Source organism: Papio anubis, chromosome 10, assembly GCF_008728515.1.
Source record: "Papio anubis isolate 15944 chromosome 10, Panubis1.0, whole genome shotgun sequence".
In the NCBI taxonomy this organism is placed as follows: domain Eukaryota; kingdom Metazoa; phylum Chordata; class Mammalia; order Primates; family Cercopithecidae; genus Papio; species Papio anubis.
The window spans coordinates 74,212,738-74,230,017 of record NC_044985.1 but is presented as its reverse complement, the minus strand read 5'-3'; the positions used below and the strand labels follow the sequence as shown (position 1 = coordinate 74,230,017).

Genomic DNA, 17,280 nt, shown 5'->3' with positions numbered 1-17,280 from the left:
GTGCGTGTGGCAATATCACAGGGTTAAAATTGCACCAGTGACAGGACAGGGGGCCCACACAGAAGATGCTGGTGGGGCTGAAAGGCAGCAGGGCAGGGTTGGAGGGTTGATGCTGACTGGGTCTCTCTTTGCCCCATCTGCCCGAGGCAGACAGTGAATGGGAACACCAGTTTTCTATCAGTAAGGCTGGCCCCCCAACATCTTCCAGGTCCCTGGCCCTTTGCCAGGCTTGTGGCCTGAGGAACTCAGGATAAAGTTCCTTCTTCCTTCTCTTTAACCCTCCAACTCCCTGCCAAGAGCAAAGTGTGTTCTGCACAATGGTTCTGTTGTGCACTAGCTGTGTTCTATAATAATCAAAATGTACTATAACTTCCTCAACTTAAAATTTTGCTAGTGAGTAGTTATATAAAGAACTAGGGAATGAAACAGGAACTTACAGGTTAAATAACACAACAGAGAAATAATACCTTGATTTTGTATACTACTTTCTCGTTGCAAAGAGCTGTTTACTTTTAATAGTATATGGTAACTACTCTTTTGATTATCCTTATTGAACACCTACTATAGGCCACTTACAGTGCTAAGCACCCTACACAAAATATCTCATTTAACCTGTACAGTGACCTATGAAGTAAATGAAGTAGATATTATTGCTTTTATTTTTATTTTTTTCGTATGACCAAAGTGAGGCTCTGAACTGTTAAGGAATTCCCCAAGATCGTATAGTGAATAAACCTCAAAGCCAGGACTGTGTCCAGGTCTTCTGGCTCAGCTTCCAGGGTTTTTCCTCCAGGGAAACCATGCACAGGTATTCAGAAAAGGAGAAGGAAATTATGTCACTGGTTCCTTGATCTAGCTCATCAACTGTGAGATCTTTAAAAGATAATAGATTTATTCAGTCCCAACCCTCAAGAAAAAAAATATATATAGAGAGAAATATATATTATATAAATATAATATTCAAATAATTCTGATGTTCATTTATATTTGGAAATCTCAGGTTAAATTTAAAATCACCCCAAAATATTTTTTAAAACTCATTATAAATAAAACAAATGCTTTAGGCCAGGCACGGTGGCTCACGCCTGTAATCCCAGCACTTTGGGAGGCCAAGGTGGGTGGATCATGAGGTCAAGAGTTTGAGACCAGCCTAACCAACATGGTGAAACCCCGTCTCTACTAAAAAATACATTAGCCGGGTGTGGTGGCATGCGTCTGTAATCCCAGCTACTCAGGAGGGTGAGGCAGGAGAATTGCTTGAATCCCAGAGGCAGAGGTTGCAGTGAGCCTAGATTGCGCCACGGCACTCCAGCCTGAGTGACAGAGTGAGACTCTGTCTCAAAAAAATAAAATAAAATAAATAAATAAAAGTTTTTAAAACCTTATTATTGTTACTATTTTTATGAGATTCTTAGATTCCTAAATTTTTAGGTCCCTACATTTTATGAGATTTAGGATTTTCTTGGTTGGAAAAAGAAAGTTCTACTCATGATCTGCTTGTCATGTAATAAAGGAAGAATTACTATAAATTTTGTACAATATTTGCTCTTTCTCTCTAGGATTAGTCAGAATCACCACCACTAGGTGGAAGTGATATCCCACAAATCCTCCCAGGTTCTTGGTGTGGAGAGTAAATGGTCAATGTTCTAGAGGGTCTGCATAAAAGGACATCTCAAAAGCTTGCTTCTGTTAGTGCCTAATAAAATAAACAAGCCAAGCATTAAAAAAACAAAAAAACAAAAAACAAAAAAAAAACAGGCTTTTAATTGCCTGTGTGATTAGAAATCACCGAGGAAGAAAAATACAATTAACATCTGTATCAGAAATTAATTCTCAAATGCCTTAGGACATTATTTATGATAGTTCAGGAAATGGGAAAATGTACTATTAGGCCCAAACTGCATGTTCTCTATACCTCAGTAATGATAACAGCAATAAAAAAAATATAGATATGATATGGAGGAAGTTAAGAAGTATTATTACTGTTACAATCTAAGAAATGTATTTTTGTAAATCTTAAGGATTGAATTAGGCAGTAATCCTGCAACCACATGCTACGTTTTAGGAAAATAAAGCAGTGGTTTACATCGAAAGAGCTGGTGGTGAAGTATCTTACAGAAGATGAGTATAGGGAGCAAGCTGATGCTGAAACGAACAGCGCTCTGGAGGAGCTGCGCCGGGCCTGCCGAAAACCCGACTTCCCCTCGTGGCTGGTGGTCTCCAGACTCCACGCTCCTAGAAAGTAAGTCCTACTCTGCTGCTCGGACCATAGTTTAGTTGAGAATGATTTTAAAAATAATATGATGGTTTGGTACAGGCACTTCAGGGTGAAAATAGACTACTTTCTTGGATAACAGATGATGTGGAAGTTGTCAGAGGTCCCTTTTCTCAGTGCTGTGACTTTGCACAGTAGAACTGCTGATGTCAGAATAAATATTTATCTGATGTTTTATAGGGAAGGCTATAAACATAACTTCCTTATGTTTATAGGGAAGGGAAGGTGGAATAGGATGAGTGACCTGCTTCTCATTCTATTGGTGGGGAACATCTTTTTTTTGTTTTGTTTTGTTTTGTTTTTTTCTTTAGACGGAGTCTTGCTCTTTCGCCCAGGCTGGAGTGCAATGGTGCTATCTCAGCTCACTGCAACCTCCGCCTCCCGGGTTCATGCCATTCTCCTGCCTCAGCCTTCTGAGTAGCTGGGATTACAAGGCGCACGCCACCATGCCCGGCTAATTTTTGTATTTTCAGTAGAGATGGGGTTTCACCATGTTGGTCAGGCTGGTCTCTTAACTCCTGACCTTGTGATCCATCTGCCTTGGCCTCCCAGAGTGCTGAGATTACAGGCGTGAGCCACCACGCCCAGCTGGAAAATCATTTTTAAAGTTCACTAAGAAAGACGTCTGTCCCAACATTTTTCCTTATTGCTTTCTCTTCCTCATGACTTTATCCAAATAACAGTGCCCTCAAATTAAAGATGGAAGGGGGAAAGCATTTGACATAAAATAATGAATAATAATAAATTCAAACTAATAAAAAATTGAGACAAGAAGGAATCAGAAAACAGGAGTGGGTACATTTGGCTCACGTAATGCTTATACATCTGCCCTGCTTCTCTGCCCTTTCCATGAATAGCTGTCTTTAGAGGGATCACATAAGCCATTCCCATTTTACACCCACTGGGTAAATACCACCCTCTATTGATGCAAAGTCAAATTTAATTAAAGGGGATAAATAGCAAGGGAACATGTTATCTTTCAAATAAACCTTCCTGAGATAACATTAACTTTATTTAAAACAAAAAACTTATTAGATTTGCAGACTTTGTTCTTGGAGGAAGCCACTTGTCACCTGAAGAAATCAGTCTGCATGAAGAGCAGTATGGCCTTGGGGGTGCCTTCTTGGAAGAGCAGCTCTTTAACCCAAGTACTGCCTGACATGCGACCTTCAAGTTGACTTCATTCTGGACAAGGAAGTGGGCAAAGGGTAGGGATTCTATTAAAGTTAGGCAGAACTGTTCTAGTGAACAGTGGCAAAAACATTTGCTGTGGAGAAAAACAAGTCATTCTGGAAAGGAAAACTAACCCATTTTGAAGATAACTTAACATTCTTGGTGAGTTCTGCTATTTACTGTACTGTAGGTGGATACCAAGATTCTGTGACAGCCACTACCACCTTCCTTGAATGAAGGCTTTCATTAGGAACAGGGGAATGGCATTGTTCTTCAAGGGGCTAATAAGCGTGAACAGGTGCTTTGTCAACACCAGGGCCCTAAATCCGCTCTTAATGCCCTGAACCTGTGTCAGAAGACTCTGCAATACTCTTCCTATATTTCATCAGTATAAGTCCTAAAAGAGACCTGAGACATGCTGGACCAGTGTTTTCCAAAGTACAGCTCACAGGATACTACCGAGTGTTGGTCAGTAAAGGTATTCTGAGGTCAGCTAAGATTGATATAAAGTTAAACTAATGTACCTCTCAGAGTCATTCATAATGCTCATGTGCACTGTGAATCTCCCAAAGAGGAGAAAGTGTGTGCTGCAGTTTCTTGCTTAATTTGACCACAGAACTCTTTTTCATGGGATTAATATTCCTTGGAACACATGTTTGGAAAGTGCTAATGGCGGTGGAATTGAGCTCTGGAGAGATTCAACAACTTGTGCAAGACCACACTGAGATGCAGCACTGGTAGAAATCCAGCCCTGGTGTATCCTTTGACTCAGGTAGATAAGATCTTCAGGTGCAAGCTTAGAAGCCATCTTCCAAAGCCATGGGCCTCACAATGTTGGTGGCTTTACTTTTTATTTTCCAATAATGGCCAACTTGCTATTTAACTGTGATAAAGGGAAATGTTTCTTAAGACATTTTAAAGTTTTTTATACATAAGATTTTTATATACATACATAAGGATTAGATACTATGATTACTTTTTTTTTTTTTGTATTTTGAAATTGAAGGCATTTAACTTCTTGTGACATTTTGAATTGACTGATCCATTTAAAAAATTGTTTAACTATATGTGTTTATAACAGTTTCTTACAAAACAATTTTTTTCTTGAGTCATGATATTAAACTCCAGAGTGCAATGAGGGGCTGTGAGCTTTGACCCTGAGGAAAGAAGGCCAAAACGTAGATCTGAGAAAAGATTTGAACATGGCAAGACAATCTCAGGGTTAAGATGTTGCTTAGTTGATTCTGAGAATCAAAATCAGGCTTTTTTTCCTGTGATGGGATCATAAAAATCTTTTTATCAGGACAAGGGTTATGGGGGAAGGATAGACAGAATTTTGGCACTGCTGCTTTCCTGAGCCAAATTTAGTAGTTTTTCTAAATCATGAAAAAAGAGCATGACTATCCATCTGGAACTTTCTAGATTGATTTTCAAATGATAGTTCCTCTTTGAAGTATTTACAGGTCTGTTTTTGCCAGACATCTTTTCATACTAGGAACTTTGTTTTTTTGTAATATCCACTAAAGTTAATCTGCCTTTATATAGACTTGGATTTTTAAAGAACCAAAGGATGTATTTCCCATTCAGATTTATGGTAACTATTTTATGAGTAAATAGAAGTTTGAACATTTTTCTTATGGTTTAATCTGTTTTTTTTATAATTATATTTATTGGTGATATAAATGTATCAGATGTATCAGTGCCTGTGCTCACCAAGTTCATCTCCTAAGAGGCAGTTTGTGTGGTACAACATATGCGTATGAGTAAATAACACATAAACAATCTGCTGGGGCTGCCAGGTATGTCCCAGCCAGGACAGCCACTGGGCCAGGGGGAAGAGGTACTGCCGAGGGAAGGAAGCAGCTCTTCATGGGCAGCTAGCCAGGTGTAACCATCACAATAAGAACAGCCAAAGAGAGAAGAACAACAGCAGTCCTCCAGGATATTGTTTTCCATGTTTATTTGTAGAAGAAATCATAGGTTTGTCAGTTTCTGCTTTGTGACTACTGTGAGAAGCTAAACAATTAAAAGCATTACTTGTGATATTTTTAGTGTATTTATGTTGTTTTCATTTGATTTGGGGGTATATTATAGTACTGATCACAATTCTAATCCCCATCAAGCAATGTACAGATAACTCTTGTAAGAAATGTGTCCCTCCTTTCTTTCCTCCCTTCTCTTCTCTTTCTCCCTCACCTCCTCTCTCCTCTCCTCCTCCCTTTTTAAAGTCCTTTGAACAGTTTAAACGACCACTAAATAAAATGGCTCTGCCCTTCACAGGTGGTTGGAAGTTGACTTTGTGCTTCACACACCATAGGTGTATAATTATGGAGCCTAACAGATCCCTTTGTTATGTTATTGCTTATGTTTCATGCCTACAAAAGCTTACTGTTGTTAGCAAGTTGGACTGTTTGACACCAGATGTGTGGGTGAGATATAGTGTAGGTGGCTATGCTTAAACAATTGTATCATTCAAGTGTTACTTTTAAAAAGTTTTGAAACACATTTTACATATCACAAAAAAATGCTTTGTGAATTAGTTGTATGGTTTGCCAGTAATACTTAGGGCTGAATTACAGGGTAGTGTCCATCTGACATGAAGGACAATATTTCAATTTATGACTTTTTAAAAAAGATCTGGAAATTTCAGATATTTCGATTTTAAGAGGGTTTGGAATAGATGATGGATGACATAAAAATATCTAAATATGTGGAGGAATTACGATCCTGAAGTGATGCCAACTAAACAAATGATCTCTTACATTATTCTGTATGTGACTGTTCCCCAGAGTTAGAGATGTACAATTTTATAAATTAAATTTTCTTGTCCAACTGAAAGCAAGATAGACAACATAATGGCCGTGGAAGTTTGAAGACACCTGCGGGAAGACAGAGAGGTACTTTCAGGTGACAACAGGAGCAAGCTGCCTTCTGAGAGAGCCTGCTGGGTGGCATGACATTGAAGAGTGAACTATTTGGGTATAACTGTTAGCCTTATTGACTCAGAACCCTGCTTTTTGTTATTACACCATAAGACTTGTCTCCTGTTAGCCAATTCATATAGTTGGTACAAGTAGTGATTCAGAACCAAAAATATAACTAGCATAAGGATAAAAACACTTGAATTGATATGACCAGCAGATTCTCTCTCAGAAGACAGTTACAAGGGGTCAAATTATAATAAGGAGGCTACTTGGTAAACTGAAACAAAACAAAGGGAGCTTGTTATATAATTCACATGGTTAATGTCATGAGGCCAAAGAGTTTAATGCAGATGCCACCCCCTACCCCAATGGGGCTAGCCTTGTTAATGGGATGAGATACCAGGTCTGTTGACAAAGACCACCCCTTCCTTTATGCAGGTCCTGCCAACTTTTTCCTCTCTGTGACTGCTGTTTTTCTAATCATTATTGACCAACATTCCACCCCCTCTGATAGGCATAGTTTTACTCAGATACGTTAAAATCTTTAGTCTTTCTCTGGCCTAGGTGTTGGATTACCTTTTAAAAGTAACTGTATTTTTTTGTTATGATCCCTGAACGTGAAACCTTAATAAGTCACCAGAGATTTGAAATGAATACTATATTTATCTATGATAAATCTTGGAAGATGCAGTTAGTGGGCAGCTTCTCTTTATTATTTAAATAATTTGAGGGGTAAGTTTTTTTTAGATTTGGTCCTTTTTCCAAAAAAAAACCGATTGAAAAGAAAAGGAGAAGAATACCAACATTGATTAGAGATCCATCAGGCACTACATGAGATGCCTTCGATACCTCTTAATTTGCACCTCATGGTCACTCTGTGACATGTTTTGGTATTTTCATTTTACAGATGAGGAAAGACCCAGAGAAGATAGGAGAAAGTTGCTGAAGGACACATATAGCTAAAGTGGTAGAATCAGAATTTGAGCCCCCATATGTCTGCTTCCAGGGCTCATATTCTACTTCCTTTATTACCATGTTTTTAAGAAAGTTAAGGAAATGACCCCATGGATAATGCATTCAAGAGGTGACTACATCTGCTGATGTTATACACGTACCAGTCATTTGTGCCCCGCAGCAATGGACACTGTAGTCTGTGGCTCTTGTCAGTGCTTCTCAGATTATCTGGGGTGATGGACCAGTTTCCCTCTAGTTCATCACAAGTAATACTTTTGTAAGATACGCTAAATTATTAGAAAAATGAAATAATCTTCAAAAGAAAAGACATACAGAATATAAGCACGATGATCATGTCATGACAATGTCAACTTGCCATACATATTTTGAAACGTCTAATTTCTATGTTGTCACATACCAGCAGTAGTTTGACAGCACCAGTCCTTGAGCACACTTTGAGTAGCACTGGTCTACATGTTATTTTTCTAAGATGCCACTGATCTTTTCAAGAAACAAAAAAAATCCTGACCTTTTTCAAATATAAGTGTACAATTTAGAAGAATGGCATTCTGTGCCGACAATTGGAGAGAGTATGGTATATAATTTGTTAAATGATTATAAAATTGTTTACTTTTGTTGACACCTCTAAGAAGAAAAAGAAAAATGAAAATTATGGAATTTATAACCTCTCTCAGCAGACTTTTGCACTTTATGGAATTGTCATCGTCATCATTTTTTTCCATCTTCCTCCACTTATGTTTTGTCTAATTTTATCTCTTAACTAACTCATATCCCCAACCACTTAATGTTTACAATGCATGTTGGAATTGAATGCCTTACTGTACAGCTTACTAGACATAGGTAAATATGTATAGTATGGCACTGTACATTGGGAGAATGGAATATGATTACAGATTTAAATGGCAATAAAAGAATAGAACTAGACCCTGGTTGGGGAAATGAGACAGCACTCCTCCTGCCCCGAGTGCTTTGCTACACAACAATGGCAGTATTTATGGAGCACACACTGTGTCTCAGATAACTCATTTTAAACATCAACCTGTAACATACCTACTGTAATCACTTCCGTTCTACAGAGGTGGGTCCTGAGGCCCAGCGATGTTATATGTGTGTGTAAGTTCTCACTGGCAGAGCTGGGACTCAAATGCAAACAGTGTGACTCCAGAGTGCACACTCCTAACCCCAACGTTGTAAGGTCCTTGGGTTGCCATCTGAAAACTGGGACTTTCCTGGAGCCACAGTGGGGGACAAGTGGTCCTATATTAGCTGCCTGAAACAGATGGCAGCTGGTTGAGAGTTAGGTACCCAGCTGGACTGGCACTTAGCTGGACTGGCTCACTTTCCCCCCATGTTAGACATCAGCAAGTTTCCAGTTACTGCCTTATAAAAAGCCACAGTTTGTCCTGGCATAATGTAAACTACTTTCTGAGATCTGACAAACCACTCCCCCTTTCACCTAGGCACCAGCCTCTCTCCCAGCTGCTCCATGGCTTGGAATCCTTAAGCCAGATATTCTCAAGGCTTTCTAAACAAGCCCAGGAGTGGTTTGGGGCTTCAAAAGTAGCCTTTGTCTTGTCTCCATGCTCCAAAGGGCTGAAGAACTTCCAAATGGAAAATCACCTCTTTCTTCCGTATAGTCACTGTCAAAGCATACCCTCATTTTCACAGAATTAACATAATCTTAAGCTCTAACCTCTCACACTGAAGCTGAGGAAACAGGCCCAGAGATCTCCCAAAGGTGATCTCTTCCTTTATACCCATGCTGTCCAATATGGTAGTCTTGAGCCACGTGTGGCTATTTAAAATTAGAAACCTAATTCCGCAGAAAATTAGCCACGTCAGTTGTTTAATAGCCACGTATGGCTTATGGTTACCACACTGGACAGTGTAAATCGAGAACTTCCCATCTTCCCAGTAAGTCCTACTGGACAGTGCTATTCTACGATGCCATCGCCTTGGTTACAGAGCTGTGGGTGTGTCTGCTTTCCCTTCCTGATTCCCATGGCCCTGGCCAGAGTCCCTACCAACCTCTGGGCTTCCTGTGCAGAGTTATCAGTCCAGCCAACTCACTGGCAGAGTGTAAAGGGTCTGGTGTACCTGCATTTCACAAAGCATCAGGAATTTGAAGGATTTCTAGACATCTAGGAATATCTAGAAATCCTAAATGGAAATACAACCACACATATACACATATCAGGCATGTATGGTAATGGTTCAGGCTGGGCTGCTTTATGGCTTCCTCTGCCACAACAGATCCAGGGAATGGCCTCCCTGCCTCCTGGGGTGGGGCAAGGTGCTTAGCGGACTAGGGCTTTGACATTAGGAAGATTTGAGTTTGAATCTTGGCTTTGTGACCTTGATCTCATAACTTAAACTGTTAGCTTCAGAATTCTCTTGTTTAAAATGGCGATAGTGATAGGAACACCTCCAGTTTTTGTTAAGGGCAAAATGATAATCTTAGCACACTACAAGCACCCAGTATCCACGGATGTGGTTCCCTTTTCCTAGATTCCTTAACTCCAAATTAGTGGAGAGCAATATTGCCTAAGTAATGGTCTCAGTACCTCAGCAGTACTGGAAGGAATTGCCAATTAGAGGGAAGCTATTAGCCAACTATCCACTTCATGTGACCCATGGCAGGATTAATAAGCCAGTAAAGCAGCGTTGCTCTTCCTGTGAATTCCTTAACGCTTTTCATGAGGTTTACTGCCTGCTGGACAATGTATGTATTATAATCTATTCCTAAGACTTGAGGACTAGTTTAATAATTAGCAATTAACCGCTTTGGATCCACACAAGCTCAGAACTTGGGTAATTTACTGTTTCTACAACCACAGGAGAAAGAGTAGGAAGTAAGTCATTAAGGCAGTGATTACCAGCCTGGGCTCTGTGACACCCCTGCGTGTGCTGAGGGATCTCAAGAGGGGTTACAAAATCTCAAATCAAAATTTAATTTGAATTCACTTTAATATTTTTTAAGGTAGCATATGGCACTTTGGGGACAGGAAGAAAAAGTCACAAAGTCCACAAACCCATGAAGGTGTCAGCTCACAAGGCTGGGAATGACTGCATTATAGATTCTGCTGTCACAGTAAATGTTCCATGACAAAGGCATGTTGAATTTGGTCTCATTGATTACAGAGTAAAGGACTTCTGTTTGGTCACATCTTTATCATTTAAGAAACATTTAAAAATGGTATTTATTTATATTTCAACATGTCAGCTGTGCATTTCCAAAACAGCAGGCTTTTCAAAGGAATAAATCAGAACTGTAAACACAAGATACAGTATAAGTTTTTGACTTCCTACAGTCAGTTTCACAAATCCACATACTGTACATTCATAGGTGAGGTTCAGCCTGTCACCCATTTCTTTATTTCTATAATTACACAAGCATAATAAATACATCTGATTTTAAAGGTCACTTAAAATGAGTCATAATTTACAGTACAGTACGTTTCAGTTCAAGTGCAAAAAATAACTATTTGCTGAATTCTATTTCAGTTATTTTATTTTTAAGCTGTGTGGTGAAGCTAGACATCCAAGTGTAGAATTTCTTATCCCAAATGCAGTACTGGGCAGAACTATGGTGTCATGGAGAAGCCCTCACTTTACAATTGATCCTGTCTAATCAGGGTAAGGTGAGTTGCTCATTTCTAACTGTTCTTTTCTTTCCTCTCTCGCCTGTGCTCATCCACAGCTATTATAAATTATATAATTCACCTTTAGTCAGCTAAAGCTGTGTTCCCTTTTCCACACTCCCCCCAGATTTCCTGTTAACCTCTGCTTTGATTTTGAGCGGCAAGCTTTACATGTGATCCACGCAGCCATTGTTCTGGCTGCAGCTGTAATGTTTGCAGTTGCATACGTTACATTGTCCAGTGTCTGACTGTGTCTTCATGAGAAGGAATATACTGAGATTTTCTTTCTTTAGTCATTGGAAAGTACAGTTGCTACTTATTGCCATCCTTCCCATTCATGGTTTCCTATTTACCACCTTTTCCTCACCAAAAACAAAACAAAACTGACCCAATATGTAATTTCTAAAAATTGTATCCCTTCCCCAGGCACTTAAGTCTTATACTGTGATTTATAAATAGTACTGCTTATTTAATGGAACTCTTAGGAATTCAGTGATTTTTGTGTGTGTTTCATTCCCTCAGCTAATTAGAGCCTGAATCACTATAAGATAGTAAATAGCAAGACAGGCTATTTACATTATCAATATATGTAGTAAACTCTTGTCTATCAAGCCACAGGATACTGAGTTGGTTGGTTGATTTGAAATAATCCCCCGTTTCTGTTTTTTTTCTCAAAGCCCATTTAAAACAAAAGGCATTTTTAAGCTCAGCTTAGCTTGCAGTAGTCAATAATAGCTTCTGTTGCTCAAAGAATTATTTCCATTATATACCATACACATATAAAAATATATTTGCTAAAGATATGTAAAGTTTCTGATGAAACTTTTAACTTCATTTTTTAACTTTAACTTTTAACTTTATTTTTAACAAAAGCACATGTGCTACTAACTTTTATCTGGTTACTTTTTAAATGTATCTTGTAATTTTTCAAATGGTTCTCTTCAAGAAAAAAGAAAGTATAGATGAATTCTATCTCTTCCCAGTTTGTATTAAGAACTAAATAATAAGAATAAATAATCAGAAGAGGGAAATTATATCCACATTCACCTCAAAACACTTTCACTCCCTCCACTTACTTAGTGTAACTGCTGGTTTCAACTCTTACTGCACTGGCAGAGAAATTCTATCATCCTTAACCTAACCAAGCAAAGAACTGAAAGTCCTCATTGAACTCCATTTCCCTTTTGTAATTCCAAGGGGAATTCGAAAGTTTACCTTTTCCTGCCAATATGTACTGTAGCTCCTGTGTGTGTGTTTCCATGTTAATGAGTTTAGATATTTAGAAGCATATGCAGTGCTGTGCTCCTCCAGGGAAGGCGTATCCTGGCTGGGGGGCCTCGCCCTGTGTCCTGGCTGAGGAGCCTGATTCCATGCAGGGTGTGAGATGAGCAGGATGCCCTCAGTGTCCTCCTGCGGCCAGCTGAGCCTGCTGCTCTTCACTCTGCTCTGTGCGCGGGTCCACACTGGGGTGAGCAGGGCTGGTCTGTGTCTGAGATGCTGCTGCGTCAGGGAATGGCAGGTTTCTACATGGGTCAGAGTGAGTCTCACATGGGACAGGCTGGGCTCTACCAGCAGGAGAATTTTCCCTGTTCTCATTGGTCCCCTGGAGGTAGAAAACAGGAGATGCCCCATGATCAGTGACAGCAAATAAATCCAACTTTTTATATATGCTTTTAAGTAAGATAGGAAACATGGGGAGATCATCCGGAAGTGCCCATTTCAGGGACCAAGTAATAGAGGAATAAGGATAGAATGTCTTACCTTTCATCTCCTTTCCTATGTGCAACTGCCAGAGCCGCATGAAAAACACAAACACTATAAGCAGACGTGTCTTGTGGAAAAAGGAACATTACCACCAAAATGTCTGTTAGTACTTGGTAAACAGTTTACATCAGCAAATATTTGCTGAGCCCCCCGGCCATGTGGCAAGTTGCTGGGCAAGCACTATGGAATAACTGAAACTCAGGCCGTTTGCTAAGACCACAGAAACCAAGAGCCAGAAGACACTTTGTCTAACAGGAAGGACGTAAGGGGTTCTCATCCTCATCCTTGGAGGCAGAGGTGGGAAAGAATGTCCTGTAATTAAGAGTCCTGATGTATATTTGGTATTTCAAAATGTGCACCAAAAGTTAGATACTAAGACAGAACATCCACATAAAAAAGTGAATGTAAACAAGCACTTGTGTAACCAACTGTAAATAACCATGAGTATAACATCACCAGCAGCAATTTCCATAAATGCCATATTGGTTGTACAAATAAGAAAAAAATTTAAATAGATTCTCCCCCAAATTAGTACCTATCACTTTTTAGCTGAGCACCCAACAGAAATGTTCATTTCTGTGATTCTACAATGTAAGAAAAAGAAACTTAGTATAATGACTTCTAGGAACAACTACAGCATACCTGCCAGTTTTTATTAATCCTAACATACCAGAAAATTTTTATTTATTTATTTATTTATTTATTTATTTATTTATTTATTATTTTGAGAAGGAGTCTCGCTCTGTCGCCTAGGCTGAAGTGCAGTGGCATAATCTTGGCTCACTGGAACCTCCACCTCCCGGGTTCAAGCAATTCTCTGCCTCAGCCTTCCGGAGTAGCTGCGATTACAGGCACCCGCCACCATGCCCAGCTAATTCTTATATTTTTAGTAGAGACAGGGTTTCACCATCTTGGCCAGGCTGGTCTCGATCTCCTGACCTTGTGATCCACCCACCTTGGCCTCCCAAAGTGCTGGGATTACAGGCGTGAGCCACCACGCCCAGCCCAGAAAAAAAATTGATTAATCCTAACATACCAGAAAAAAAAGCCATATTAAAAATTTAATGTGGCTTCTGTGAAAATGAGGATGAGTACACAAAGTAATGAAAATATTGCTACTCAAGCAGCAGATATTAAAATCATCCTTTCTCCTGTTTCATCTTCTTGCTTTAAGGTATTAAAATCCTGTATATGCTTCTCCCACCACAATGTCTGGTTCTTGACTGAGCAGAGGAATGATATGAGTTTATTATCTTGATAAATTAACAAATAGGATCACGCGTGGACTGGCAATGCATATGGCTATCAGTAACGAACCAGATTTGGTTAAAATTTCACAAAGATTTTATGTTAGCTTACAAAGTTAAGATTAATTAGTTCAACAAATTTTCTGAAAGGGTAATTACTCAAACTACCCTTATTTTTAAATCTTTCCCCTTTATTTTTTTGTGTGTCCTCTGAAGCTACTCCAGACAGAGTTGACATGACTTACCAAGTAAAAGGGAGTGATTATTATAAAATGGAGGAACTGGGTCTATTTCTTTGGCTAAATGATTTATAGAAGTTACACCCATTTTCCAAAGTCGGGATACACCTGTACAGTTATCCACACTTCTATCAACATGATTTAACTACTCAGGAAAGATCACTCCTCTGGGGACAAGAAAAATCACACTTTTAGACTTATTTTTCAGGTGAGGCCACCTGCACAACCATCATTCCACTGAGTTAGGTGTCCTATCATACCCATACAGTGGCTCAATTAATTCAATAAATATTTATGGTGGTCCTATAATAATAATATATAATGCCTCCCACTAGAATTTTGGAATTACAGAGATTAATAAATATGGTTCCTGAAGGCATGAACCATGTATTCTCCTTTCAACTGGCAACCGTCAATACTGAAATGTAAAACAAATTACAATGAAAGAATGGATTTATTTATTTTATTTCTTTCAAGAAGTGAAAGAATCATATCCTCTGAAGTTTTCCTGAACTCCATAAGGCAGAATATTCTCTCTATGGGACCTTATATACACCCTCTTTAACTCAGTGTTCAGAGTACTGAAATTGTTTGCATGTTTATTTCCCCCACCAGACTTTCAATAAATCTTGTTGAATGAAAAGTGAGTAATTAAAACAACTGAGCCCAGTTAAGGTATCTTGAGTGACAGGTAATACTGCTAGCCTAGCAAAGGAACTGTACCTGTAAAGGCTGTATCTCAGAAGCACGGTTGTCTCTTGTGAGTTGCATTATCTCTTTAATTTGGTAGAGTGCATAGACAAAGGTCACCCAGGGAGAAGAGCTGACTCCCCAGGCTGGTTTATTCACATCTTCCTGTTCTTCCTGGTGCTTAGTTTTCTTGGGTGGAAGTCTGGGCTCAATGCGTGGCATGACATCTTCTGTCTGTTGCTGTACCAAGTCGATGGTTGCTATAGGAACAGGACTAGAGGGAACAGGAATTCTTTCTGCCAACATTGTCTTGTCTGGAGAGAAAATAATGTTTAAACTATTTTTCAGCATTTTGTACATGTTTGAACAAAGGTAAAAATAAATAAACCAAGAATCCCATATGCCCATTCCAGAGTGCTTGGTAATATTAATAAATTGCTGGTTACCAATGACTTCATTACTTGGTGCAAGTACTGAATCAATGAACGTGATGTTTATCTTTGGGTCTCTTTATAGGGCTAATAGACATTAACATATATACTTAAGAAATCTATTTTTCATTTAACTTAGAACATCAGTGGGGCATAGGTTATAATGAGTGTTGCCTTAGGCCCATTTACAGGATTATGATTAAAAGACAGGCATCAAAACAGGAAAAGCCACATGATAGTTATTTTTTTAAAAAATTTTTATTCTCATAGGTTTTTTGGGGAACAGGTAGTAGTTGGTTACATAAGTTCTCTAATGGTGATTTGTGAGATTTTGGTGCAGCCATCACCCAAGCAGTATACAATGAACCCAATTAGTAGTCTTGTATCCCTCACCCCCTTCCCACCCTTTCCCCTGTGTCCCCAAAGTCCATCATATCATTCTCATGCCCTTGCATCCTCACAGCTTAGCTCCCTCTTATAAGTGAAAATATACGATGTTTGGTTTTCTATTCCTGAGTTACTTGACTTATAATATGGTCTCCAATCCCATCCAGGTTGCTGTGAATGCCATTAGTTCATTCCTTTTTATGGCTGAGTAGTATTCCATTGTGTGTGTGTGTGTGTGTGTGTGTGTGTGTGTGTGTGTATACATGTTCGTGTATATATATGTATGTATGTGTGTGTGTATACACACACACACACTACAGTTTCTTTACCCATTCATTGATTGCTGGGCATTTGGGTTGGTTCTGCATTTTTGCAATTGTGAATTGTGCTGCTATAAACATGCATGTGCAAGTAGCTTTTTCATATAATGACTTCTTTTCCTCTGGGTAAATACCCAGTAGTGGGATTGCTGGATCAAATAGTAGTTCTACTTTTAGTTCTTAAGGAATCTCCATACTGTTTTCCATAGTGTTTGTACAGTTTACATTCCTGCCAGCAGTGTAGAAGTGTTTCCTTTTCACCACATCCGCACCAACATCGATTATTTTTTGATCATTTGATAATGGCCATTCTTGTGGGAGTAAGGTGGTATCACATTGTGGTTTTGATTTGCATTTCCCTAATCACTACTGATGTTGACCATTTTTTCTTGTTTGTTGGCCATTTGTGTATCTTCACTTGAGAATTGTTTATGCATGTCCTTAGTCCACTTTTTGATTTTTTTTTTTTTTTTTTGCTAATTTGTTTTGAGTTCCTTGTAGATTCTGGATATTAGTCCTTTGTTGGATACATAGACTGAAGATTTACTCCCACCCTGTGGGTTGTCTATTTACTCTGCTGACTGTTCCTTTGGCTGTGCAAAAGCTCTTTAGTTTAATTAAGTCCTATCTATTTATCTTTGTTTTTGTTGCATTTGCTTTTGGGTTCTTGGTCATGAAATCTCTGTCTAAGCCAATGTCTAGAAGGGTTTTTCTGATGTTATCTTCTAGAATTTTTAGTTTCAGGTCTTACATTTAAGTCCTTGATCCATCTTGAGTTGATTTTTTTATAAGGTGAGAGATGAGAATCCAGTTTCATTCTCCTACATGTTGCTTGCCAATTATCCCAGCACCATTTGTTGAATAGTGTGTCCTTTCCCCACTTTATGTTTTTGTTTGCTTTGTCAAATATCAATTGGCTGTAAGTATTTGGCTTTATTTCTGGGTTCTCTATTCTGTTTCATTGGTCCATGGGCCTATTTTTATACCAGTACCATGCTGTTTTGGTGACTATGGCCTTATAGTATAGTTTGAAATCAGGTAGTGTGATGTCTCCCAATTTGTTCTTTTTGCTTAGTCTCACTTTGGCTATGCAGGCTATTTTTTGGCTCCATATGAATTTTAGGATTTTTTTTTCTAGTTCTGGGAAGAATGATGGTATTTTGATGGGAATTGCATTGAAGCTATAGATTGCTTTTGGCAGTATGGTTATTTTC

The 17,280-nt window shown here is 38.8% G+C and overlaps 2 protein-coding genes across 10 annotated transcripts in view; one reads left to right on the top strand and one right to left on the bottom strand.

The window, feature by feature from the left end:
* The window catches only part of NEMP2 (nuclear envelope integral membrane protein 2), a 74,098-nt gene that overhangs the window by 22,207 nt on the left and 34,611 nt on the right, over nucleotides 1-17,280 (top strand). For 3 of the 5 annotated variants that reach the window (XM_031651427.1, XM_031651426.1, XM_031651425.1), the window contains exon 8: nucleotides 2,066-2,242. In XM_031651427.1, the coding sequence (XP_031507287.1) occupies nucleotides 2,066-2,242 (177 nt within the window). Of the gene's footprint in view, nucleotides 1-2,065; nucleotides 2,243-3,310; nucleotides 8,270-17,280 lie in introns of those variants that run through there. The other 2 variants (XM_003907735.5, XM_017946723.3) reach the window with 2 other exon arrangements.
* MFSD6 (major facilitator superfamily domain containing 6) overlaps nucleotides 5,392-17,280 on the bottom strand; it is a 91,869-nt gene continuing 79,980 nt past the window's right edge. For 2 of the 5 annotated variants that reach the window (XM_009199301.3, XM_017954710.3), the window contains exons 6-7: nucleotides 14,962-15,242; nucleotides 10,296-12,591 (exon numbers count right to left, since the gene is read on the bottom strand). In XM_009199301.3, coding sequence (XP_009197565.2) covers nucleotides 12,388-12,591; nucleotides 14,962-15,242 — 485 coding nt within the window. In that variant the 3' untranslated portion in view covers nucleotides 10,296-12,387. Of the gene's footprint in view, nucleotides 6,328-7,487; nucleotides 7,640-10,295; nucleotides 12,592-12,749; nucleotides 12,775-14,961; nucleotides 15,243-17,280 lie in introns of those variants that run through there. The other 3 variants (XR_004176601.1, XR_004176602.1, XM_009199303.3) reach the window with 3 other exon arrangements.